Source organism: Macaca fascicularis, chromosome 1 (assembly GCF_037993035.2).
Source record: "Macaca fascicularis isolate 582-1 chromosome 1, T2T-MFA8v1.1".
NCBI classification, from domain to species: Eukaryota; Metazoa; Chordata; class Mammalia; order Primates; family Cercopithecidae; genus Macaca; species Macaca fascicularis.
The window spans coordinates 152,690,878-152,716,817 of record NC_088375.1 but is presented as its reverse complement, the minus strand read 5'-3'; the positions used below and the strand labels follow the sequence as shown (position 1 = coordinate 152,716,817).

The 25,940-nt window shown below is 33.6% G+C and overlaps 1 protein-coding gene across 50 annotated transcripts in view; it reads left to right on the top strand.

The window, feature by feature from the left end:
- The window catches only part of ADGRL2 (adhesion G protein-coupled receptor L2), a 683,665-nt gene that overhangs the window by 616,106 nt on the left and 41,619 nt on the right, over positions 1-25,940 (top strand). For all 50 annotated transcript variants that reach the window (XM_074003149.1, XM_074003162.1, XM_074003150.1 and 47 more), the window contains 4 exons: positions 9,844-9,953; positions 16,684-17,484; positions 24,222-24,515; positions 25,052-25,155. In XM_074003149.1, the coding sequence (XP_073859250.1) occupies positions 9,844-9,953; positions 16,684-17,484; positions 24,222-24,515; positions 25,052-25,155 (1,309 nt within the window). The remainder of the gene's footprint in view (positions 1-9,843; positions 9,954-16,683; positions 17,485-24,221; positions 24,516-25,051; positions 25,156-25,940) is intronic.

Here is a 25,940-nt window from a genome sequence, read left to right as displayed (position 1 = left end):
AGTTGTTTTTAGAAAATCAGCATTGCCATTTAAAAATGCTTATTTTCGTAATTAATGTGGTATTTTTAAGGACATTTTTGGAGTTTCTAAGTTGTAAATGAACTAAATATTAAAGTATGCATGCTTTGTGTTTATAAATTGTGGAATAATATTTTACTGAAACTCAAAGACTATGGGAAGATGTTATTCTGCTTTCATCGACTGAAAAAAAGCATGACAACCTCCTAGAGTTGATTTTCCATAGGATTTTACTGTCAAGCTTTTGTTGACTTGCCACCGGTTACTTGATTTTTACTTGGGGAGTGAGGACTTTCTGTTTCTCTTATACCCTGTACTCTTTTTCAGTCAAATAGATTTATGTTTACACATTGAAAATACAGAAAAACGTTTTGCATTTTTGCTTATGATTATCATTTTAGTAATAAATATAATTTTAAAATAATTTTTATAAATGCAATTTCAAGGATTTAATCACAGGTACAATTTTAAAAATCAGGATTATATTTAAAACTGTAAAAAGTAGGAAATTGAATGTAATAAAAATTATATTGTTTATTTTTCCCAAATTATGTATCTCTGAGTATACCAGTATTCACACTATGCTAGAGATTCTGAAACTAACTTTATTACAGTAATGATTTCAAAATACTTTAAATAACACAATATTCTATAATGCAAATTGTATAATATCCTAACATATCTATAGAATTAAATTCTATATGATGGTTAGAAATCTAGTCTACACAAATTATTAAATAATGAGCAAAAGCTGTGTGACAAATGGGAACATTGTTACAGAACTCCTCTTTTTTGCCACATTAATTACACACCATTTAGCTTCCTAATGTTATGTTTACCTAGCAATTAGTTAAGCTCACAAATCATCATTAATAAATATTTAAAGAAAGCAAGACCCACTTTCCCTAGCTGTATAGAATAGAATTTAGATGATAAAATGGCATTTCATTATAAAATAAAAAAACTTTTTGAAAAGGTTTGATTTAACATTCAACTCCGTTTGTCTCTTGTATCTGTGAGGGTGATTGTAACCTTGTATCTTGAAGCATATTTCTTTGTATTCCCTCTCCATATACTTGATTATTTTGCCTGAGCAAATCTATTTGCATTGGCGCCTACCAATTTATGTTCTAAAGTTATGTGCTGTGTGTATAAAATTTTGTTCTAAATTTGGACTAAAAAAGACAGTGGCTAGAGTACTAGGTCATTTGGAATTTGCTAGTGTATACAGAGAAGTGATTGGTAGTTAAAGAGTACTTATCCCCCCTTCCTTTTAAATAGGTAATCTATTTCATAAGAGTTTATTATTGGCATTCATAATACAAAGCTATATCCAAATTGACAGAATTCTGTGAGAATCAGGTATTGCTGATTGAAGCTAAATTGTATGTCTGTTGTTTATTTTCTATTAACTATGTTTATTTATGAGCAGAAATAGCCAGATAACATTAATCATTATTTAATGTTTTCAAAAACACCAGATTCTTACATGCTAGGCACATAATCACCTCCAATAAGAATTTATAAGTTGGCAGCTTCCTTTTTCTTTTATTCTTTTCTCTTAAACTCCCACTTTCTAGTAGTTGCTAAATTTTTTAAACTTGTGTACCTAAACAGAATATAATTTACTTATTAATGTATAATTTATTTTTACTTAGTAATTGAGACTGAAGAATGAATGTAATTCCTTGAGCCTCAATTACTAAGTAAAAATTCATATTGCAGTAATTCATCTGTAGATATTCTGTTGTTTAGCGTATACAGTTCACCTAAGGATGTGGTTTAAGCTCTTCCAAGAACTCCTGTGTATGTTTTGTTTATACTTGGCACTATGAAAAGGAGTATCATTACACGATATCTTGGTACCTTGAAAACATTGATTTACCTCCAAAAAGTTAGTACTTTTAACTGAGACAGAAAGTAGTAACTCAGGGAGGAAAAAAAAGTCTTACCATTGCTAGTATTTTGTAATTGAAGTTTAATAAATAAATAGCCACTAAAATATTTAAATTGATGAAGCAATCTTCATCAAACATGCAGACTCAATAAAAGATTGCACTAATTCTTTAATTAATAATTGTATAATTTCAAATTTAAGCAAACTTTAATTTTTTAGTTTCTGTCATGATATACTGAGCTTTTCTGTTGAATGCTGGAGTATTTGTTCAAGGTGGTAGATTTTGCATTTTTAATCTTCCTTAGAACTGTGGTGAATAATGGCCCCTGGCAGGAGATAATGAAATTTTCTTAATTTATATTTTCAAGAAGAAGCTTCAATTGAAAATGGCATCCTATGGCCTGGAGACATAGCTCTAGTGCAAGTTTCAGGGGAACTGCAATAATACTGCAGTGCCATTGGTGACGGGGAACCATGGGACAGTGAAGAAGTAATTTAAGGAAGAAAAGAAAATGCACCAAAGCTTTATTGTAGCATATCTAATGATCTGCTGAAGATTCCCAATGGTTTTTGGAGCATGACTGGAGAAACTAATGTTATCTTGCCAAAACAGAAGCCCCTGCTTAATCAGCAGAACAAGACTATTGATTAAAACACCTCTCACAATAGATTACACATGGAATCTCATCTCCATACTTTGCACTTGGTAAAGTGTAATAATGAGCATAAGATAATCAAAAGAAGAGTAAAAGCAATTTGTTGGGCATTGTACAATTCAAGATTAGAGTTGGAATGCAAACAAATTTGCATGAATAGTTCAGCCTGTTTTTAAAGCTGTACACAGGAAAAGAGTATGCACAATGCAGGGACTACTGTGGAAGAGTAAAAGATGTTCTGTTTCTTTAAGGTTTGCAAATCTGTTCATCTTACATAGGGGACATTGTTATTATTGGTATTTTTGCTGGTGATGGTAATTTATATTTCTTGATGTTCGTTATCCAGGTATTGTGCAGAGAGTTGCCTGCACTATCTCCTTTAACCTTAACAAACTTCTAAAGAAGATGTTAGGTTTTACAGATGATAAAGCAAAGGTTGAAAGGTTTAATACATTGCTTATGGACTCACAATTAAGTAAGCAGCTGAGCTGGAACTTACACACCTTTTTTTTTCTGATTCTAAAGCTTCTGCTTTTAAACACTAATCTTCCTAATTAGCAAATGATTTTGCTTTTGAACAGAGATAAACAGTATGCTATATTGTTTTTTGATACAATTTATTCTGAGAGTATAAGTAATGTGTGCTTTGTGCTCTCTTTCACTTAAGAGTTTTAAAAGAGTAAGGAAAGGGAACATATTAATAGTTTGTTTTCATTAATATTTCATTAGTAATGAGGCACTATGTCTCTAAAATAAAGAGATAATCTTTCTTGAAAATACTGTGGTTTATCTGTGCATATTTTTCAGAAATTTCCATATACTAGTATGTAAATTAGTGATAATACACTTTTATAAAATGCCTTTTCCTCCTTTACAGTAATTTTTTTGAGAACATTGATCTTAATTTCAAAAGATACTTTGGATGCCTTAAAAGTTAATATTGAGACCTGAGAACATTGATTACATTTGGAAGATAAAATATACTGTTTGTAATACTTTCACCTTCTTGCCATTTGCAAATTGGGATGGTTAAGCGATGCGTTAGCTGTTTCTTAAAATCTTTTTTGAAATATATATTGTGCACAAGCCTGGGCAATATCACCAACTTTAAATACTTAACCTAATTTTTGTAATCAGCAAATATATTGGTAGGAAGTAAATTGATAAACTGTTAATCTCCAAATTATTTGTTACACTTCAGCTTTTATAGATGCATATTTGGCTTCATTCCAGAATTGAACCATTGAAACCCTCACCCCCACACCTATAGGGTAGAAAGACTGTTACAGGGATGAGTTTTTAAACCATGTTTTAAAATTCAGTGTTTTGGGCCAGACATGGTGGCTCACGCCTGTAATCCCAGCGCTTTGGGAGGCCGAGGTGGTGGATCACCTGAGGTCAGGAGTTTGAAACCAGCCTGCCCAACATGATAAAACCTTGTCTCTACTTAAAAAAAGAAAAAATTATATATATATATATGTATGTGTATATGTATATACACACATATATATGTATATACACACATACATACACACACACACACACACACACATATACACACACACAAAAATTAGCCAGGCGTGTTGGCACATGCCTGTAGTCCCAGCTACTCAGGAGGCTGAGGCAGGAGAATTGCTTGAACCCGGGAGGCAGAGGTTGCAGTGAACGAAGATCGTGGCACTGTACTCCAGCCTGGGGGTGACAGAGCGAGGCTTTGTCTCAAAAAACCAACAAAATTCAGTGTTTTGTCCCATTTAAACTAGTTTATGGCCTATAAAGCAAGACTTTGGATTTTCTTTGTTGTGGTTGATGGGTTTTATTAATGTTTTATGAATTTTAATGTCAGAAATAATACTTTTATTCTGGCATTTGAACGTAATAATATTAAAAGATTTTATTAATGGGTTTATATTAGTTATATTTGGAATTCTCAGATTGAGTGTTGTAGTCTATATACTTTAGAATAGTAAGAAAGTTCTTTAAAATAGGAGTCAGAAAGTTGCAACCAGAAATTATATATAAGTGATATTTTGTGCATTTTTAACCCAGTGATGTGAAATAATGATTAAATCTTTGTCTTTATATGCCAAATTTGAAAATTTTGGAAATGTGACTAGAAAAATATTAAAAATGACTACATGTTTAGAATTTGGGACTGAGTGTGTATTTTCTACTTAGTATTTAATCATGAATTATATCCTGGAAATGGTTTTTGTTCCTTGTTTTTGTTTTTGAGACAGGGTCTCATTATGTTACTGGGCTATGCTTCAGTGGTGCAATCCTCCCACCTCAGTGTCCCCCAAGTAGGTGGGACTACAGGCACACACCACCACACGTGGCTAAATTTTTTTAGCTTTTTGTAGAGATAGGGTTTTGCCATGTTACCCAAGCTGGTCTTGAACTCCTGGGCTCAAGAGATCCTTCTCCCTTTGCTTCTGCCTCCCAAAATGCTGGGATTGTAAGCGTGAGCAATAGCTCCTGACCCCGAAATTGTTTAGACATTATTTGCAAGGCCTGCTTATGCCTCTGAGTTCTCTCTAAGGCATCTCTCTGAGTTGAGCCACTTTATTAAAATTTATTTGAATAAATTAAGAAGTCAAAGGTTGAATATAGAAAAATTTGCAGTGATTACAATGGGTCATATCTTTCTGTTATTTTTAATGACATACTTCTGTAGAACATAGTATATTTTTACAGATTCTCAAAAGTTTTATTTCCAATTTTAGTGTTTCATTAGCTAGCACATTTTTAGCAAAACATTATACTTCTTATCTGTTAAAAAAACTGGTTCATATGTGATGTATACATGTACTCAGATATCTATTGTACTTATTTCGATTCTCCATGTTAGGAATTGATGAACAACTAGACAGCTTGCTCAAAATTAGAGCAACTAAAACTCTTGATTTCTACACTTAGAATTAGCAAGAAAACATATTAACATTGTAAACTGTATTATGTACTTCTTGCATAAATTGTACTCATCACTTGTTTTCTATTTCACTTGTTTTACTAAGTTTTATAGAGTAAAATCATGTTTTGCCATTCATATTTATTCTTTAGTAAAGTATCTAAACCTATCTTGTTTTAACCCTGCGGTTCTCACACCAGTTACACTGATCAGAATCACCTGCAAAACTTGTTCAATCTGAGATGGCCGGGTATCCACTTCCAGAGTTTCTGAACCTGCCAATTTTTGGTGGAGCTTAGTAATTTGTATTTCTTTTCCTTCTTTCTTTCTTTCTTTTTTTTTTTTTTTAAGATGGAATTTCACTCTTGTTGCCCAGACTGGAGTGCAATGGTACGATCTCAGCTCACTGCAACCTCCACCTTGTGGGTTCAAGCAATTCTCCTGCCTCAGCCTCCCGAGTAGCTGGGATTATAGGCATGCGCCACCATGCCTGGCCAATTTTTGTATTTTTAATAGAGACGGGAATTCTCCATGTTGGTCAGGTTGGTCTCAAACTCCCGACCTCAGGTGATCCACCCACCTTGGCCTCCCAAAGTGCTGGGATTACAGGCGTGAGCCACCGCGCCCAGCCAATAATTTGTATTTCTAACAAGTTTTCAGTTGATGGTGGTGCTGTTAGTATGAGGACCATATTTTGAAAACTACTGCTTTCACTATCTTAACTCATCTGTTCATCTTTATAAATATAAAATGAAATAAGACCAGTTATTTGAAAGCTGAAGTGTTCAAAATATATTCTAGTATCTGTTTCTTTATGATGAACAGTAATTGTAGTTCCTTCAAATTGTAATAAAAGGTCTACTTATTAAACCCTATTTTTTCTCTTTTGCCTTGTTCTCATTCATACCGATTTTCTATGCTTAAAGTTTAAGAAAATTGTAGGTTATTAACGTAATAAACCCACATGGTATTACCAAAATATACTGATATTTTGATTGTTTAAACAATGATACCTTTATTGGTAAAGAAATTTTCTTCTTTAGAGAAGGAGAGAGAAAGTCATGCCAGGAACTATGCCTAGTACTGAGAATACAAACGACTAAACATTTTTTCTTTCTTGGCTTAATCTACCTTTTCGCTTTCATTAGTGTGAGAACTTGAAGCTGAGCCCTTGGCGGGAATTTACTTTGCTTCTGTGGATAAGTAATTGCTTTCTTTCTGGATCTTTTTAAATGATAGCAATTTACAGTTTTATAATCTTACCAACAGCATATTGTTAAGGAATTTTTAGATTATTCTTAGTATTAATAGCTCACATTGGGTATTTCCCAATGTTTTTCTTGTCTCCTCACTCTCTATTTGGAAACTTAATGCTGCTTGCATCCTTTATAAAGGAATATAAATGTCTGTGTTTTTATTTCTCTAATTTGGGCCTCTAAAAGCTTAGATTCATTTCCATGAATCAAGACCCTGGCATGCAAATCTCTAATTTTCTTGTACTTTTTGCAGTTTGGGTTTCTCTTCTTTCTGACCCTCAACTGTTTTAGCTCTAAATTTTCCATTTTTCTCAAGATTAATTTCTTTCACTTCTGATATCTCTGTGTATATGAATATATGAAATTTTTTAATGAACATTTTTTATATTTTGGGAGGCCCTGAATTCTAGAATTTTTTAATAATCTTATTGCAGGAGCTTCATTAAATCAGTTTTGCTTAAGATTACAGTTGTAGAATTAATATGTTTTGCTGTCAAAGTGAATGCTCTGCGTAGTGTGATTATTTAAATCAATAAAAATTATGTGGTTGGTATAAATAATCATAATTGCTTTCACATTAATTTGAACCTGTAATTGGTCAACGGACTACTGCAAAGTTGTTCAGAAAGAGAGTAAATATGGACAGTTATTTTTTATTATGGTGTTGGTCCTCTTTCAAGCAAAATGTAATGGAAACCAGAATGCTTATATTATATACTTCCTGCAGAACATACCATGACATTAGAAATACACAGTAAAAGATCTCTAACCCTGCACTAGTTATATTCATTCATCCAGTTACTTCTGGTGGAAAAAATCTGGGCAATTTTCAATGTATTCTTTATTTTTGAAAAATGATATATATAAATTGCCAAATTCTTTGAGTTACTTTCTCCTTCACCTTGATAACAAAGCCCTTCATGTTGTTGGTCCATTTCAACTTTGAGTACAGCTCCCTCTCTTTCCCACCAGTTGCTAGTTTGTTAATATGAGAGGAGCCTTTTGTGAGAAGTGAAGGGTGATAAACTAAATGAAGAGTTTACTCACAAGAGAAACTGTTATTTGGAGGGGTTTCTGTAATCGTATTTAAATACCATTCAAAACCTAACAGAGTTTGGTTGAGTAGTTATAAAATGTATACTGTGGGAGTATCTGAAAGGGATATCTAACACACAGTTGTTTATCTTTCTTCATTTCTGAGAATTGTGAGGATGTGATAAAAGGAAGATCACTGTAGGTATGAACAAATACAAAGAAGGAAATGAAAGGACTTTTGTTTTCAATGGGACCAAGTTAGTGATTAGGATTTCTGTTAGATCAAGAAACTAAAAAAGCAGTGAACTATCTTGTTGCTGCAAAAGTTTAAAAAAGAAGAAAAATGAAACATCAGAATTACATTTCTTACCTGGGAACATTAGTTATTGACCTGTTGAGAAACTGTAAACCTACCTCTTGTCTTGAATTTTAGGATGTGAAATAGGTTCTGTGATTCATGTTAAAATAATTCGTTTACACTAAGTGGTGAACTACTGGCAGATTTCTTCAGATGAGTGAACCCAATTAGGAGAAATACAGAATAATGACAGGAAAACATATGTTACAGAAGACTGTGACACTGTACCATTTACATTATTTATGTTCTTGAAAATTACAGTATATGGTATATTTCTAAAAAAACAATGCTATCCTGTATTATAAAGTAATCATGATAAAAGTTACTTATAATTTATTTAATATTTAAGTCTTGTTTGAAGTTCATTGTAGTATACTTTGAATTATAAAATTTATCTATTTAATCCTGTAGAAGTTTTCAGGCTTTGCTGCTGTTCAAAGAAAAATTCTAGTTTTGAGTTGAAAGGGCGCCAAAGTATACGACTGTTCCTACCCATCTTTAATATGATTCACCTTCTACTGCCCTTAGTTAGTTGTGCTAGAAACTGGGATGCTTTTTCCAAATTCTTTATAGTGCTATTTTATAGTTCAGTTATTTTATGCATTGTAGAACATGTGGTATTCCAACTGTTAAATAAATGTTGTTATAATGTTCTTGTTCTGCTTGCTTTGCCTTCTTAATGTATGTGCTATCAGAAAATACAATAAAAACCCTGAAAACATTTCACTCATTAGGCTATAATCAAATCAAATTATAAAAGAAATAGTTCTTGCCTTTACAAAGGTTATAAAAAGAACTTTTGGACAAATTCATAGAACTTACATATCATTTTATCTGAAATTCTAACCTATTTCTAATGTTCTTGGTGAATTAATGACAATGCAAAAATAAGAAAATAATTCCTTATAACAATAATTAGAACATTCTAGGCATCATGTTAGTACAACATTCTTTCTAATGTTATATTTTAGGAAGTACCGGTGTTGAACCAAGGTACATAGTCATCTCATTAATTATATAGGCACATTGATCTGTGAGTAGAAAGAGTAACAATAATGCTTAGACATTACATACGTGACAAAGCATTTTTCTAAATCCTTTAAATGCACTTTATCATTTATGTGGACCATAGCATATGAGGTGAACACTACTAGCTTAGTTTCTGGTATTCCAGAAAGTATGTACAATAAAGAACTTCACAACCAACTGGATTTCGAGGATACAATTAAAATCCTGGCTCCTTATTTGTTTTGTGTTGTCAAAAACTTCCTGCTGAGAAATTCAGGTTTTGACTCATACATTTCTGTGTACTTATAGGACCATTTTTAAAAATTGTAATTTTAACTCTTAAGTATGATGTCTAATATCCTGGTAAGATATTTGTTGTTGTTGTTATTCTTGTTGTTGTTCAATTCATGTTGAATACGTCAAAAATTAAAATTAAAATGTGTAACAGAATAATAGGAAACTTGGCCATTTTTTTTTTTTTACTTCTAGTTGAAAGTTAGTGTGACCCATACCACTGTATTACAACATAAAGAAAACAAAACTCTTATAAAGTATTTAATAATGTAGAGTAACTTAACATTACTTGAATTTTTGTTTCATGTTTCTAGTTACTTGAAGAAAATGCAAAAAACTTCTATGTTATATTTAAGTAAAAATAATCAAATAAATTATGTTACACAAGTTTGATACATTCTGTCTTTCAGGTGCAACAATCGAACACAGTGTATAGTAGTTACTGGGTCAGATGTGTTTCCTGATCCATGTCCTGGAACATACAAATACCTTGAAGTCCAGTATGAGTGTGTCCCTTACAGTAAGTATGCAGTTTATATTGTTTTACACTTTCCCCAGCATTACTCGTTGATGCTGAAAGACTACACATGTGAAAGAAGCATATGTTTATGGCCTACACAACCATTATGCATGCAGAGCACTAACAGACTTGGGCCTCCAATTAGCTTCATGAAGTGTGGAAGGAAGCCATAGTGTGATGCTGGCCAAGTGTCTGTCTGTGTTCTTAAGTGTTTGGCTTTTAAGGCTAGTGTTTTTCCAGAAAACAAACTTGAATTAGCTATTCAATACGGCTGATAGAAATCTGTACTTTTGCCCAATACCAGTTGCTGACAAATTGGTTTGGCTCACAGTTTTCTAAAGAAGGAATTGACTTTGGTTTTAATCGTGAGCTACTTGAATGGCTACCTGCTGTTGTAGTAACTTTAGTGCCGAGTAAAAGCTACCATTGCAGTAACTGAGGCAAGTGCTTTACTTTTTGTTCTGTTGTCTTTAAGGGACCATTTCTTTACGGGATTCAGTGATGAAATCTTAATGCTTAATAAAATAGTTAGATATAACATAACCTTGCACATGTTTCTATTTTTAATTTTTTAGCATCATTGTTAAGATCCTACAGACAGATATTTAAAATTCAATTGAAAAGTTTGTAGGTAGGCTTCGGCCAGTAGTCAAATTTTGTGTAGTTTTCCTTCTAATCTCAGAATTCGTACTTCAAAATTGTATTCTGTACTTTCAATTTTAAAAATCTTAGCATTTTAGGCAACTTAAAGTTTGAATATTACCTGATTTTCATAAGCTAGTTTGATAGTATTGTTGTCTTCTTTGCTTTTTAAATTATAGGAAAGATAGAGATGTCATTTAGTCGTTAGTTCATAGGCATTTGAATTATGTTTATCAGCAATTTTGCTGATTTGAGACAGTTTTTGTACACTTTCCTCCTTTAATAAAAAAGGATTTGCCAAATAATGAAATTGCTCTTTACAGAACCTCAAAAGCTAGGTCATTAATTCTGACAGATGTATATGTTCAAGCTATCAATATTTCTAAAACCAAAGGGCCAAATTCTGATAGATCTGCTATGTCCGGTATGGTAGTAACACATTCTGACACATGCTGTGAAGGCACTCTCCATCTTTTCTCTGACACAGTTTTGACAAATTGGCTTTTTGTGTTATCAGTTAAAGGCCAAACACAGATTATCTTTTCATCCCTGCTCTGTGTTCCTGTGTTACTGTGAAATGGATGCTTTTTATGTTTTCAGTATTTTCTATACCATTTGTAGGATTGGAAGCCTACTGAGTACACTGATCTTTATATCATTTCTCCTGTGTAGTGTTGGTGGCTTACGTAATCATTCTCCTGTGCCACTAGAGGAACATTGTATTCTTTTGACCTAACCAAAATTTTGTTCCATAAAGTCACTTTCACTTGAATTTAGCATGATTTCTGTCCTCAAATTAGAGAAGAAATACAGCATCCATTCCCAAACAGTGGAATCAGTCAGAGCTGCCAAGAATTGTCTTTCTGGAGCCAGTTCCTGTAACCTAGTCTATAGACCAAGAACAGTGTTAAGCAAATATTATTTTCAGATTCATAAGTTATTTCTTGTGCTGTTTAAGAAAGGAAAATGTGGATATCTTCTGGAACATCTAACTTGCAAAATTTTACTTTTTCAGTTCTCCAGAAGTATTGTACATTGTGCACTAAACTTGCAAATAGCTATACTCAGAGAAGTATTTGTTTCTTTTAGATTCTGTCTTTTAATTTTAAAAAATCAGTAATTAATTTGCTGTTACCTTTCTAGATGTTTGCACGAGGCAAAAATAAGTCTATGGTTTTTTTTATTTTAATCCTTGCTAAAGAATAAAAGTAATTATAATTCCTATATACTCTACAGTAGTGACACTCTATAAATTGCACGGTTTCAACTAATATTAAAATATAATGCAAAGAGTCTTAAGTTATTCTAATCATATGTAGGACAGTGTCTTACCTCTCTTTCTCATTTTCTTCAACTTTTGTTTCTTTGTGCCTCTGTCCATTGTATTCATTCCTTATACTTTCTTTTTTTTTTTTTTTTTGAGATGGAGTCTGGCTCTGTCACCCAGGCTGGAGTGCAGTGGCGGGATCTCAGCTCACTGCAAGCTCCGCCTCCTGGGTTTACGCCATTCTCCTGCCTCAGCCTCCCGAGTAGCTGGGACTACAGGCGCCCGCCACCTCGCCGGGCTAGTTTTTTTGTATTTTTTAGTTGAGACGAGGTTTCACCGTGTTAGCCAGGATGGTCTCGATCTCCTGACCTCGTGATCCACCCGTCTTGGCCTCCCAAAGTGCTGGGATTACAGGCTTGAGCCACCGCGCCCGGCCCTTATACTTTCTTTTATTGTGAGCCTTTAACTTTCACTTTCTCCTTGATTTAGTAGTGTTTTTATATTTTATAATATTTGCATACCTCTTTTACACGTTACTTAGTTGATAAAATTGTCACCATCAGATAACATTTATTATGTATTTTTTACCACTTGGCTTTATACCGGTTTCTATTCACAGTAAATCCTCCAGGATCTTATATATTCCAATTAAGTCCTATTATAAAACAATTTCAGAAAATTTTCATGACTTCTGAAATTTTTAAAAGAAATTTGCTCAACAGAGAACATTAGAAATGCTGTTACTTTAGTATGTTTATGAACGGCACATGCATTATATGTGATGCTTGTACTTGTCCAGTTAATATCCATGTCAAAAGTGTATGTATACGGGGTATCCATTATTGCCAGACTATTAGGAATTGCGTATATTTATATTTGAAAGAAGTCATAAAGATCTTGGAGGATAAAGGAGAGTAATCAGATCAGAATTTTGCATCCTACAGGCAGGATTTGGTTTTCATTTTTGTACCTCTTATTTCAAAGTATCATTGTAAAAATACTGTAATATTAACCACAAGTTTTATTTAATATGAAAAATAGCCATTCTTATTGATTAAATTATTATTAATGAATAAACATGTAAGATTATTCAGTGAAATCGTGTGTCACTTCACATACAGAGTATGTCGGCTGTGTAGTTAGTGTGGGTTAATTTCTTGTCTTGCATATCCATGTAGTCCTCCACTCATGTTGGTGGTTCATATACTTGTATGTTTGGTCTGTAGAAAAGTAAGTGTATTGTTAATTCATGCAGTCTCTTAAGACAAGTTGTGGTATATTTTTGGCATGTGATAGAGAATGCTGATTATATTAATTTTATTGTATTTTTGTACTCTTCTACTGATGAATTTTGGCTGCTTTGACAGATGTCTGGCATTTTCATAAAAATAATAATGTTTTTTGTTGTAAAGAGCCATATATTCCTTGTATGATTCATTAATCATCAAAGGTTTATAATATTTTTAATCTTTACTTTTGAGTGTTACTTACTTTCCAACAGAATTATAACACATGTACAATATATAATTTATATTTATTTTCCTTTAATATGTGATATCAAATCTCATGTAAATAAAGACTTTGATATTCTGTTCACTAACTACATTGTAATTTTAGTTTATCAAATAGTAAAATTTAGCCATTTTCTTTTTTTCTTTTTCTTTTTTTTTTTGAGACGGAGTCTCGCTCTGTCACCCATGCTGGAGTGCAGTGGCCGGATCTCAGCTCACTGCAAGCTCTGCCCCCTGGGTTCATGCCATTCTCCTGCCTCAGCCTCCCAAGTAGCTGGGACTACAGGCGCCCACCACCTCGCCCGGCTAGTTTTTTGTACTTTTTAGCAGAGATGGGGTTTCACCGTGTTAGCCAGGATGGTCTCGATCTCCTGACCTCGTGATCCACCCGTCTCGGCCTCCCAAAGTGCTGGGATTACAGGCTTGAGCCACCGCACCTGGCCTAATTTAGCCATTTTCAATGAATGGAAAACAAAATATACTTTCTACATCTTTTGTTGAACTTGTTTTAAGTTCTTTTTAAAATAAACATTTTAAAATGTATTATTTCCATCCTTTACATTTAATTTATTTCAGTAAAATTATCCTTTCCTTAGGGGAAAAAAGTGTACAGCTGTATATAAATGTAGTTTGAGTAGTCACAATGCTAATGATTTCTCTTATCCTCATTTTCTCACCACGCCCTTCCATTATTGATTCTAAGCAGGTATAATATTGCTCTTCGCTGAGGAGTAATTTTAGGACTAGTGGTTTATACAAAAGTGTTGTTTTCAAGACAGTAATGTTGAATTTCTTGTTTCTCAGATGTAGTCAGAATTACACATTACAGAGCAAGTATGTTTCCTGAAAGTGGTTACATAGACCAAGTTGATTGGGGAAAGTTGTAGCTTAATGTGGAAAGTTGTTGTATGCCATTCCTATGGCAAAAATGTCCGTGTGATGTTTTTTTACTGTAGGTGTTTCAGAAGGTCAACATTTAGTCTTAATGAATTATTGTAATTTTTTATAATGAATCAAACTAAGATCTTAATAAAATGTACACTACTCTGTCTGAGTACATTTTGGAAATGCAATATTAGCACATCCTAATGCATTTTAACAACAGAAAAGGGAGAAACAGACACCATGATGTCTCAACATTTTATGAATTTCAGGCAACATACTCTTCAGACCTATATACAATGTAAAGTATTTTATGGTTTGTAAGTATTAGAATACTGTTTACCAACAAGGATCTTACATAGCCCCCTTCCTAACTGCATAATCCATTTCTTGAAACTGTAGTTTTGTTTTGTTTTTTTCTCGTATAACTCTACTAATCAGGTTTGTTTTATGAAAGCATTTACTTTTTATAAGGTCTGTGGAGTCAAGGTATTTGTTTTGAATGCTCGGTATGGTTGTTGTTGCATGCTAGCTTGCTTTCTGTGTAAATTTATGATGGTAGAATTGTCATAATAATCTAACCATAATTCTTTCTTCCTTTTTCTCCTTGCCTACTGTGCTTGCTTTTCCCTTGTATGTATTTTGCTTGCTTTTTTTATAGACTTAGTATTACAAGTTTGAGATATATAATATAGAAAATTTAATCAGAACTTTATAATAAAATATATGTGTAAACCTAAGTAAATATACTAGTTCTTAGTGGGGAAGAAAGGTATTACCTTACCCTACTCTTCAAAATCTCTACTGGTGATGGGGCGATATTTATATATTCCTAAAGAGGAGGCTTTTTTAATGGTTAAAATTTATCTAGGAATAGAAAATAATAGAAAAACAATTGAAACATACTGAGATGCATAATTATATATTTCTTCTTAGTAAATATCTATGAAAAACATGTAACCACATCAGAATTAAATTTGATCTAAACTCCAAAATTAAGTTGTGATTTTTATAAATGTATTTTTCTATTGTTATGCTTATCTAAAGTTAGTTTAATAATTGAGTTCACATAAAATAAATGGGGATGATGTAACTATGCATGCATTTATGTCTATAGCATACATATAGAAAGTAAGACTTGGTAAGAATGCTGAGTGACTTTGGAAAGGCAAGAGTATGTATACCATGCATTAGTGAAGAGTTTCATTATTTATTCAGGTACACTAAGTGAAACAACATGCCAACATATTTGTATTGCCTCCTTAATCTCCTAAAATGATTGATCTATGTTCTTTTATATAACTTTAGAATCTTTCTCCTGCTAGGTTTTCCTGTTGTGTGTTTCTCTTTATCCAAAGTAGTACAGCTCTTATTCTTCCTGTATTTAGCATCTGTTACGAATTCAGTCTTAGACTAATAGTCAATTTATTTTAATCTTTTTTCTTTTTTCCTTGCACCTTTTTTATTTTTCTTCCGATGCTTAAAATAGAAGTGGAGCAAAAAGGTAAATAATGTATACAGTCTGAACCCCAGCTCCCTGTTATGTGCCTTATGGATGTTAACCTCCTCCCTCCCCTCTCCCCACAACACTCCTGTATTAAAATAATCAGCAGGATCTCATAAATGCCACCTCATAAGGAAGTCAACTGTTTACAATGAAATTGTATGACTGCTAAATCTGGTGATGGGGTAAAAATTTTGAAGTCGGCGAGGGGAAGCTGCCCTTTCTCTGTTTCTTTTTTACCCTTTATCTCTTTTTCTGACACCCTTGGATATTTTCTTATAATTAAAGTGTCATCTTGCCTGGCTTCCAGAACCCTCTCCATAGCATGCCATGGTTACAGGGTCTCCTGATTGTTTCATCACTGCTTTTCTTGTATTTACTTTTCTGTGCTCCTAATTGCATTTTCCGAATATTTATGTTCCTCAAATTGAAGCACCTTTGTTTTCAGTCTAACTTATGTAAAAGTTCTAAATAAGTCTTCACATTGGATTTTCTGTTTTATTTGCCTTATTTCATAGTTTTGCTTTTGGGGGCTCATAGGTGAAGTAGGAGGTTGAAGGGTATAATGTTTGGAATAAAATAAAATATATACTGTTGTGCACAAGCTCAGACTTTTAAAACATAGGTTAACAGATTATAAAATGAAAACATAGCAAAAAATTAAATTGTCAGACCACTTACGAATGATCTTAAACTTAGGCTTTTGCTAGTGAAAATAAACACTAGCAGGTTACTTTGTACCCTGATGCACTTATTATGCTAACTTTAGAAAATAAGGGTAGTATTTGTATTAAGTATAAATTTTGGTAAAATTGAATGCTAATAATATGAATTTTTCCCTTTTGATTTGTGACCACTGAAACGTGTTTACCTGTGTAATTTTTTAACTTGGTTTAATTTTTGTCTTTTCTCTGTAACTGTTAGTTTTTGTGTGTCCTGGGACCTTGAAAGCAATTGTGGACTCACCATGTATATATGAAGCTGAACAAAAGGCAGGTGCTTGGTGCAAGGACCCTCTTCAGGCTGCAGATAAAATTTATTTCATGCCCTGGACTCCCTATCGTACCGATACTTTAATAGAATATGCTTCTTTAGAAGATTTCCAAAATAGTCGCCAAACAACAACGTATAAACTTCCAAATCGAGTAGATGGTACTGGATTTGTGGTATATGATGGTGCTGTCTTCTTTAACAAAGAAAGAACGAGGAATATTGTGAAATTTGACTTGAGGACTAGAATTAAAAGTGGCGAGGCCATAATTAACTATGCCAACTACCATGATACCTCCCCATACAGGTGGGGAGGAAAGACTGATATCGACCTAGCAGTTGATGAAAATGGCTTGTGGGTCATTTATGCCACTGAACAGAACAATGGAATGATAGTTATTAGCCAGCTGAATCCATACACTCTTCGATTCGAAGCAACGTGGGAGACTGTATACGACAAACGTGCCGCATCAAATGCTTTTATGATATGTGGAGTCCTCTATGTGGTTAGGTCAGTTTATCAAGACAATGAAAGTGAAACAGGCAAGAACGCAATTGATTACATTTATAATACCCGATTAAACCGAGGAGAATATGTAGATGTTCCCTTCCCCAACCAGTATCAGTATATTGCTGCAGTGGATTACAATCCAAGAGATAACCAACTTTACGTGTGGAACAATAACTTCATTTTACGGTATTCTTTGGAGTTTGGTCCGCCTGATCCTGCCCAAGGTAAGAATGTTTACTTGCTAATGCTTATGTCATTTTGTGAATAGCATTTTTTTTTTTTTTAAAAAAGACTTCTTAATTTCTTTTTCCTATTTTCTTCACCTTTTCATAGTTAAAGCACAAAGGACATTGTTGTGGTACATTTTAGCCTTATTATGGTTCGTTTTCTTTTTCTCAATTTCTTCATTTTAATGTTGGCTTCAAGAAATTGTGGCATTATTGATCAGTTTAGTTTTCATTGCTAAAAATATTATACCAACCAGAAATCTGTTAGCAATCTTTTTTTGTTTGGTTGTTTTCCCCTACTTGACTGCTGAATTGATTACAATCTATGTGCAGACCTTTTAACTTCTTGGCGCCAGTGGTTAAAGGAAACGTGGTTAGGAAGTCCCAGGAGAATGGCTGGGCTTGATGTACAATGCCAGGTATATGCGTTCTGAAGTTTTGGTGTATGTTCTCTGAGTAGAAGAGGGAGCCATCCAATATTTTTCTAGATTATCGTGTAAAATTACATGTTTTTATTTTCTGATAAATTAGTGACAGTTTTAAGTCAATATTTCTGTGACTTTAACAATCACATGAACTAAGCTTTAAATGATCCCAAGTGATGACTTATGATGACAGATATGCTAGATTGTGTGATTTATATTCTCTTTATGCAGGATCATTACTTTAGAAAGTAATGCTCAATTTTTGGAAATATACTTTGGTTTATTAAGTGAGTTCAATTTTGTGGGAAATAATTTTTGATGATAAATGAATATTTTATTAAAACAAGATTATCTCATACTCATGATGAAAGAATAACTTGTTAATGTATTATTATAGAACTTGCACTGTTTATAAGTCTTTTATTTGAACAGTGTGTGTTTAAGACCTGAATTAATATCCTAATTTACTGAGTTAATCTTGAAATTATTGCATCATTTCAAAATTTTAGGAACTAGAAAGTTCTTTGGAGTGATTAAATTAATGTCTTCAATAGGGTGGGGCAGACACTAATATCTTTTTTCTTCTACTAAAGCAATGCAAGTACACACAATTAAATATGTTCATAACAAACACCCCTACATATTTTAAGATATGCTGTTAATCAGTTTTAAATATTGTCATACGGTCAGGACCTCAGAAGCAGTAGTCACAGCTTTTTGTCATGGAATTTCTAATTTAAGTCATTGTAGGATACCAAAAATATGTGAGTTTTGTTCATATAATAACAATAATGATCCATTGACTTAGTGTACAGTCCCTTTTTCCCTAAATCAGGTTATGTTTGTATTTTTTGGCTTATAGTTATAGTTATAGCAGTAATGTTCATTGTTAAATTTATAACAATGAAATCTTCTTTTAGGGCATTGATAGTTTTATTTGATAGTATCTTGGAATCATTTATTTAAAAATGTATACATATGTTTGCTCATGAGGCAGCAGTTTGGTTTGTTTCGTCTATTTCAATTGTTTTTCCAAAAGCTGCTACTACAGTACTGCTTTTTTATCCTATAGGTTTGTCAAAAGGCAAACTTACATTGGCATTGGCTAAAATTATATTGATCCTCATGTTAACCTTTTTGTAGCCTGTATTAGTCTCATAGTTGTTAGATTTGTCTTGGGTAGCAGTAAATTTTTTGTCATCCTCAGAAAAAAAAGAAAGAAAAAAATATTTTACAAATTGCAAATTCATAATCAGGCAACAACTCGAAGAACTGTGAATAAAGTTGAGTATAATTCAGTTCAACAAATAAAAACATTACACATCTACTTGCCACAAAGTACTTCAGTGAATACAAAGACGGTTAGTAATATCATCCTCCATGTGTCGTATATTCTAGTAAATAATTTGATCCATTTCAGATGAAAAGTCTTCGATAGTTTAGATACTTTTGGAAAGAGCAGTTAACAGGCTTAAAAATTAGAAGCTTTGGCAGATGTAGCAACTGTATGTTCCTACAACTATGTTTTATCATCCAAAATAGCTATTCTTAAATAGTCCCAGAACATGAAAATTCATATTGACCCCTTATTCAGCCCTTAGTGATGAAAGCATTATCTGACCTAAATTTCTGTCACTGCTGTTTGACCCATATTCATTCTCTCTCTCTCTCTCTCTTTCTCTCCCCTTGTAATTTATATTATGCTTTTAGAGACTCCCGTCTCTTTCACTCAAGATGTGTGCTACCTATATGCATGTAGGTGGGGTCTTGCAGAACTGTTCTGGCCCACAAATTTAGGTCAAACCAATAAGCCACTGTCCGCTTTTCAGAAACAAGATCCAAGAAACCGATAAAACAGAGCAATCAGAGAAATGAGGTCTTTTGCCTGTCATAAAGCAGTGATTGACTTATTTTGCTGAAATTCATAGTTCAAGTCATCTGTACTGGATTTGCTGTCATGTATATGGCCAAGGCATAAATTGTGCTGTAAAATTATCCATTCGTTTTTTTTCGTTATCCATACCATTTTTCACTGTGGACTGTTTAATAATATATTAGCTTCAATACTTTTTCCCATTTATAAATCCAAGCCTTTTCATTCCTAAAAGCACACACATACAATTTTTGTGCTCTGATTTTTTTTTTTTTTTTTTTTTTTTTTTTTTTTTTTTTGGTGAATTTTGAGCTTGATGTGATCCCTGCGTAATTCATTTGCTCCACTCCCCTAAACGAGGTCTGGTTTTCCTCTTTCACCTTCTCCCTCTCTGGAATGGCCTTAGAAAAAACCCTTTCCAGTCCTGTTTTAACTCTTTTTCATTTCTTAATCTGGATTGCTTTATATTTACTTAATCTATCTGCACATTTGATATCCCAAATATTATAAAGAAAATGATGTGTTTTTACTTGGCTTTTGGCAGTTCCTCAACGTTTGTGTTAGACTAATTAATGAGGTGATATACTTCTGTAATACCAGGAAAAATTTTTTATCAAGAGAGCCAGTTTTGTTTATACATAGCATAGAATACATACTTCCGGAAATACCTTTTCACTGATAAAGAATGCTGTGTAAAAGATGATCAGTGTTTTTAGACAGTGAACAGGGACAAGTTGAATAGGTGCTCATTTTTGCTTTACCAAGCTGCAGACTCACTCTAGAGTTCATTTCATGAACAGTGGGTGAGGGTGACTTCTTGGACCTCAGTGAGGAGAACATTATACTTGGCATAAATGGCTATTGTCTTCAAACCCTTTCATGTAGGAAAACCCTGGTAATAAATAGAAGTTCTTAGTACATAACCAGAGTAAATTGAACCATTCTGTATGTGTTAGTTAAAATCTTCATGGGTACTTACTAAGCATGTTTATTAACATCATTTCTTAAGTATTTTGTTTCTATTCACGTGATAAATGGTAGGTAGAATCCTAAGTCAGCTAATCTGAGTACATGATATGACATCAGGATAAATAGAGCTGTATAAAAAGGGTTTGGATTAGAGTTATAATTCTATTGTGAGTTGTGTTTTCTATTATTATTTATAGGATATTCTTGAGTTTTGAACCTTTTGCTGTGTTTCATTATGGACCTTCTCATTGTTTGTTATTCTAGTCTTATATTTTCTTTCCAAATTGTTATTCTTTTAGAGATTTACACACAACACCATGTCAGTTAAATATTCCCAGATAACTGCAAGGTTACTTGTTGGATGCCATATTTTTCTGGAGTCTATGAAAATCTTTAGGAAAGTAAGATCATAGCATTTAAGAGTATGGGACAGTGACCTTAAACAAATTACTTAACTTCATCATTCAGTTTCCTTATCTGTAAAAGGAAGATAATTATAATGCCGACTTCATGGAATTGTGGTAAGGATATAATAAAATGATCTGATTATCCATGAATGGTGATTGGCATAGCACCTGGCACATAAATGCTAAGTCAACATACGCTTTTATCATTACCAGATGCCCTATTGGGGCCATTTCCACCTGTGGAAATAAATAATAATTTTTAGAAATATATCTGCATTTCTTGCCTTCACATGAGAAAAAAAAAGTTGCTTTTCTTCTAGTATTGCTAAACTTAAACCTTCCAAAATACCAGAAATTCTGTGTGTCCCTCTAAAAGATTTAGTTTTGTCACTTAAGCTTTACGATCATATTTCTCTTCATGATATCCCAGTATTTTACTCATTTATCTTTGAAGAATAAGTTGATTCCCTTTAATCTATTTTGGTGATCAAAAGGTAAAAAGGTGGCTGGGCACAGTTGCTCACGCCTGTAATCCCAGCACTTTGGGAGGCCGAGGCAGGCGGATCATGAGGTCAGGAGATCGAGACCATCCTGGCCAATATGGTGAAACCCCGTCTCTATGAAAAATACAAAAATTAGCTGGGTATGGTGATGAGTACTTGTAATCCCAGCTACTCGGGAGGCTGAGGTGGGAGAATGGCGTGAACCCACGAGGCGGAGGTTGCAGTGAGCCGAGATCACACCACTGCACTCCAGCCTGGAGCAAGACTCTGTCTCAAAAAAAACCAAACAAACAAAAGGGTGAAAAGGTATAAAAATAAATGACCAAAAAAACAATGGAAACATGGCTGTAGAATGTTGCATGAAATTTTGCACTTTTAATTGAGGTCTTTTTATTGTCTGTCTTGACTCGGTTATTATGAATCTCGACTAATGTTTAGCTAACAAATCACTAATTGTAGTATTAATACATATTTCAGTGATTAAATGTGTACTAATTAGTACAGTGTTCAGGGATATATCAGAGAGTGTAGCACGCAAGCATTTTGCTCTGCCCCCTTCTTTTTTTTGTTCTGATTCCTGACTCCCCTTTAAGACTTGATTCAGCAGCAGTCATTTGACACTTCTGCAAAAGATTGTGATGCTTTTGACAAATGTTAATTGAGAAAGCACTGAAAGCCTGGCTGCATTGTAATCAAAAGAAAATTACAGAGGTTTAACAAGATGTCAAGCAAGTGCTTTACAGAAAAGATAGGCAGGTTTGAATAGGTTTCTGCAGCAGCTGGCTAGACATGATGTTTGACTAATGTACATAGTCATCTCTCATATGGTCAATAAATTATGCCCTGGAAATAAAACACATGCTTTAGAAGTTTCTCTTGAGATAGAGGGGGGAAAGGAATAAAACATGTATAGTGTACTTATTGATAACAAGAAGTATGTAACTACTAAAGAACTAGAAACATGTCACACTACTTTTTCGTCATATACTCTCAATAGTATCAGAATTATGTAAAGAAAGATTGATGGACCAGAGCTTAAAATAGTAAACGTATCAGTGATAATATGAACATGTTTTCTAGTAAATTCTAATATCATAGCTTATTATCACGTATAGATAAAGTATAAAAATAAGTTGATATTTTTTAAGATGATATGAAAACATAGCTATTTTTCATTTGCTCTACAACAATTTAAATTTAAGGCATCATATATGTAAGGTTTTAAGTGCCAATAATCTGTAAATGTTGATACAACTTTTGTGTGATTTCGTTCAACAATTTTTAAGTGGTAGTATTAAATTTTTACTGGCCGGGCGCGGTGGCTCAAGCCTGTAATCCCAGCACTTTGGGAGGCCGAGACGGGCGGATCACGAGGTCAAGAGATCGAGACCATCCTGGCTAACACGGTGAAACCCCGTCTCTACTAAAAAATACAAAAAAAAACTAGCCGGGCGAGGTGGCGGGAGCCTGTAGTCCCAGCTGCTCGGGAGGCTGAGGCAGGAGAATGGCATAAACCCGGGAGGCGGAGCTTGCAGTGAGCTGAGATCCCGCCACTGCACTCTAGCCTGGGCGACAGAGCGAGACTCCGTCTCAAAAAAAAAAAAAAAAATTTTTTTACTGACAGATTTTTGTTGTTTAAATTAATTCAGTGGTGATTAATGGAGGAAAGGAAACACTGAGCTCCATTATTTCTTAAACTTAGTGGATTTAGCAGTTTGGTGGTAACATTGGAAGGCAAAAATAACCTTTAAAAATAGTGAAAACATTTTTGCTTTTAAATGTGTAATGATAGTTCTTTTATATTCTCTGTTAAGGGTCACTAAGATATGAAGGGTTGTTTTGAATTAGGCATGATTTGATCTGATGCTTTATCTTGGTAAGAGATTCCACCTCTGACTGCAACTAGCTGCTTCTTCATAACCTACCTTTTCCAAGGAAACGATGCCGAAGCCTGAGATGTTTCCTTATTAAACAGCGCAAGCATGCCAAGCTTATCTTCTGTTTGGATCTAATCAGGCATGCTGATCATGCTCAGGCAAGAACGGCTGCTGGGTGGAAAGATGTCACAGTATTTATTTTCTTGCAATATGTAAAGTGGGTGACTTTAAATTTTTTTATCGTCCTAATTATATATAATCATCACAGTTTTATTAATGCTTTGATTTTGATTGCTTATAGAATGTGAGTTTATACAATAGAATTTTTCTAAATTAAACTGTCCCACATTTCCTGTTAAACAGTATGTGATGAAATTATACTTAAACTGTATTATCACATATTTCATTGAGAAATAAATCTAAGAGTCATACAGCAAATGCAATAGTAAAGCCTAAACTACCTACCTTCTCTTAGCCATCAGTATGAATAAATTGGAACATATGAAAAGATGTATTCTTACTCACGAGTGATACTGTCAGTAATTCTCATTTCCTTGGTTTGGAGACAGACGGATGGGTAGGGTTTTGTGTGTGTGCGCATGCACACATTCCACGTGTGCGTGGCTGTATGTGAGCGCAAGTGTGTGTTTGAGATTAATATACTCATCTTTTTTCCATAGTGCCTACCACAGCTGTGACAATAACTTCTTCAGCTGAGCTGTTCAAAACCACAATATCAACCACAAGCACTACTTCACAGAAAGGCCCCATGAGCACAACTGTAGCTGGATCACAGGAAGGAAGCAAAGGGACAAAACCACCTCCAGCAGTTTCTACAACCAAAATTCCACCTGTAACAAATATTTTTCCCCTGCCAGAGAGATTCTGTGAAGCCTTAGACTCCAAGGGGATAAAGTGGCCTCAGACACAAAGGGGGATGATGGTTGAACGACCATGCCCTAAGGGAACAAGAGGTATTTTCTATAAAATACCATGCATACATTTTTCAGTTTAGTAACTAGGTTCTGTATTACAATGAAGTGATTTTATTTGAAGAAAGTGATGTTTACAGTAGCTAACTTTTTTTTGTGCTTTGGTAATATAACATCTATGGACAAAGTTTTTTAAAATGTAGAAGTCATTTAAGATCAGGCACTATAAATTACCTCTCCCTTTCAGAGACCTAGGTCAAGCCTGAGATTTTTGCCCCAAGACTCTAGTGAGTCTTCCTTACAGCTGCCTTTCTCATTATAAGCATCACTTTGGATGAATCCCAAGAAAATCAAGGGCTTTTTGTTTGTTTGCTGTAAATATATGATATTTCTATGCTGACTTCATATTTACCATTTATAATCTGCATTATACCCTACTTTTTGTCAGTTATTGTCAAATACTTGCATTAGAGTTTATTCAAAATTTAACACGCAGAGCAGGATCATCATAGCTGATTTCCCGAATGCATGCAGAAAAATGGTTTCAATTTCACTGTTGTTTTCTACATCTGTTGTAGGAACTGCCTCGTATCTCTGCATGGTTTCCACTGGAACATGGAACCCTAAGGGCCCCGATCTTAGCAACTGTACCTCACACTGGGTGAATCAGCTGGCTCAGAAGGTTGGTTGGAACCTTTTAATATGACACATTTGTGATTTAGGGCATTAACTTCTAACATAAATAATTTAGCTTTGTGTGTTAAAACCAGGTTTATTGCTCTTTGTTCAGTATAAAAGTAAAAAAAAAAATTATGCATAGTTTTGTCTGTAAACTGTTGACTGAAAGTTACATATGTTTGGGGGTATCCTGTTCTCTTTGTTAAGGTTTTTAGTGAGTACATGCTTGTTAATTTCATTCAGATTTAGTTCTGTTTCTTTTGATGTTCATAAGACAAACTGCATTGGCCTATTAAATCAAATAGGGATCATTAAGTTGGCAACTGAATCCACAGAATGCAAGCAGATGTTTATATCACACATGATTATGGTAGAATGAGTAAACTACTTTAAAAGGCATTAGTAACTTTAATATTACAGTGTAATGCAATGCCATTTTATTTTCTCCTCCGTCTACCTTTATGACGAATAAACATCAGATAATAACCCTCAGTATAATGCTGATTACATACTGATTTAAATTCTGGATCATTGGAATAAATAAGACTTTAAAATAACAATTTTAAATGGTTGCACTGAAATGAGAGAAATGGCTGAAATTTTTGAGAAAGGATTTTTTTTTTCTTTTTTTTAAATGCCTGGTTCAGAATTGTATGTGTGTGTGTTGATGATCTAAGAGCTTTAAAACTTCTAAGATAAAGTTATCGGTTTTAACTAGTTGGAGAATTTAACATTTGCAGATTTTTTTCACCACAATAAAGATACTCAAGGAGAACTAGAAGCTGTAAA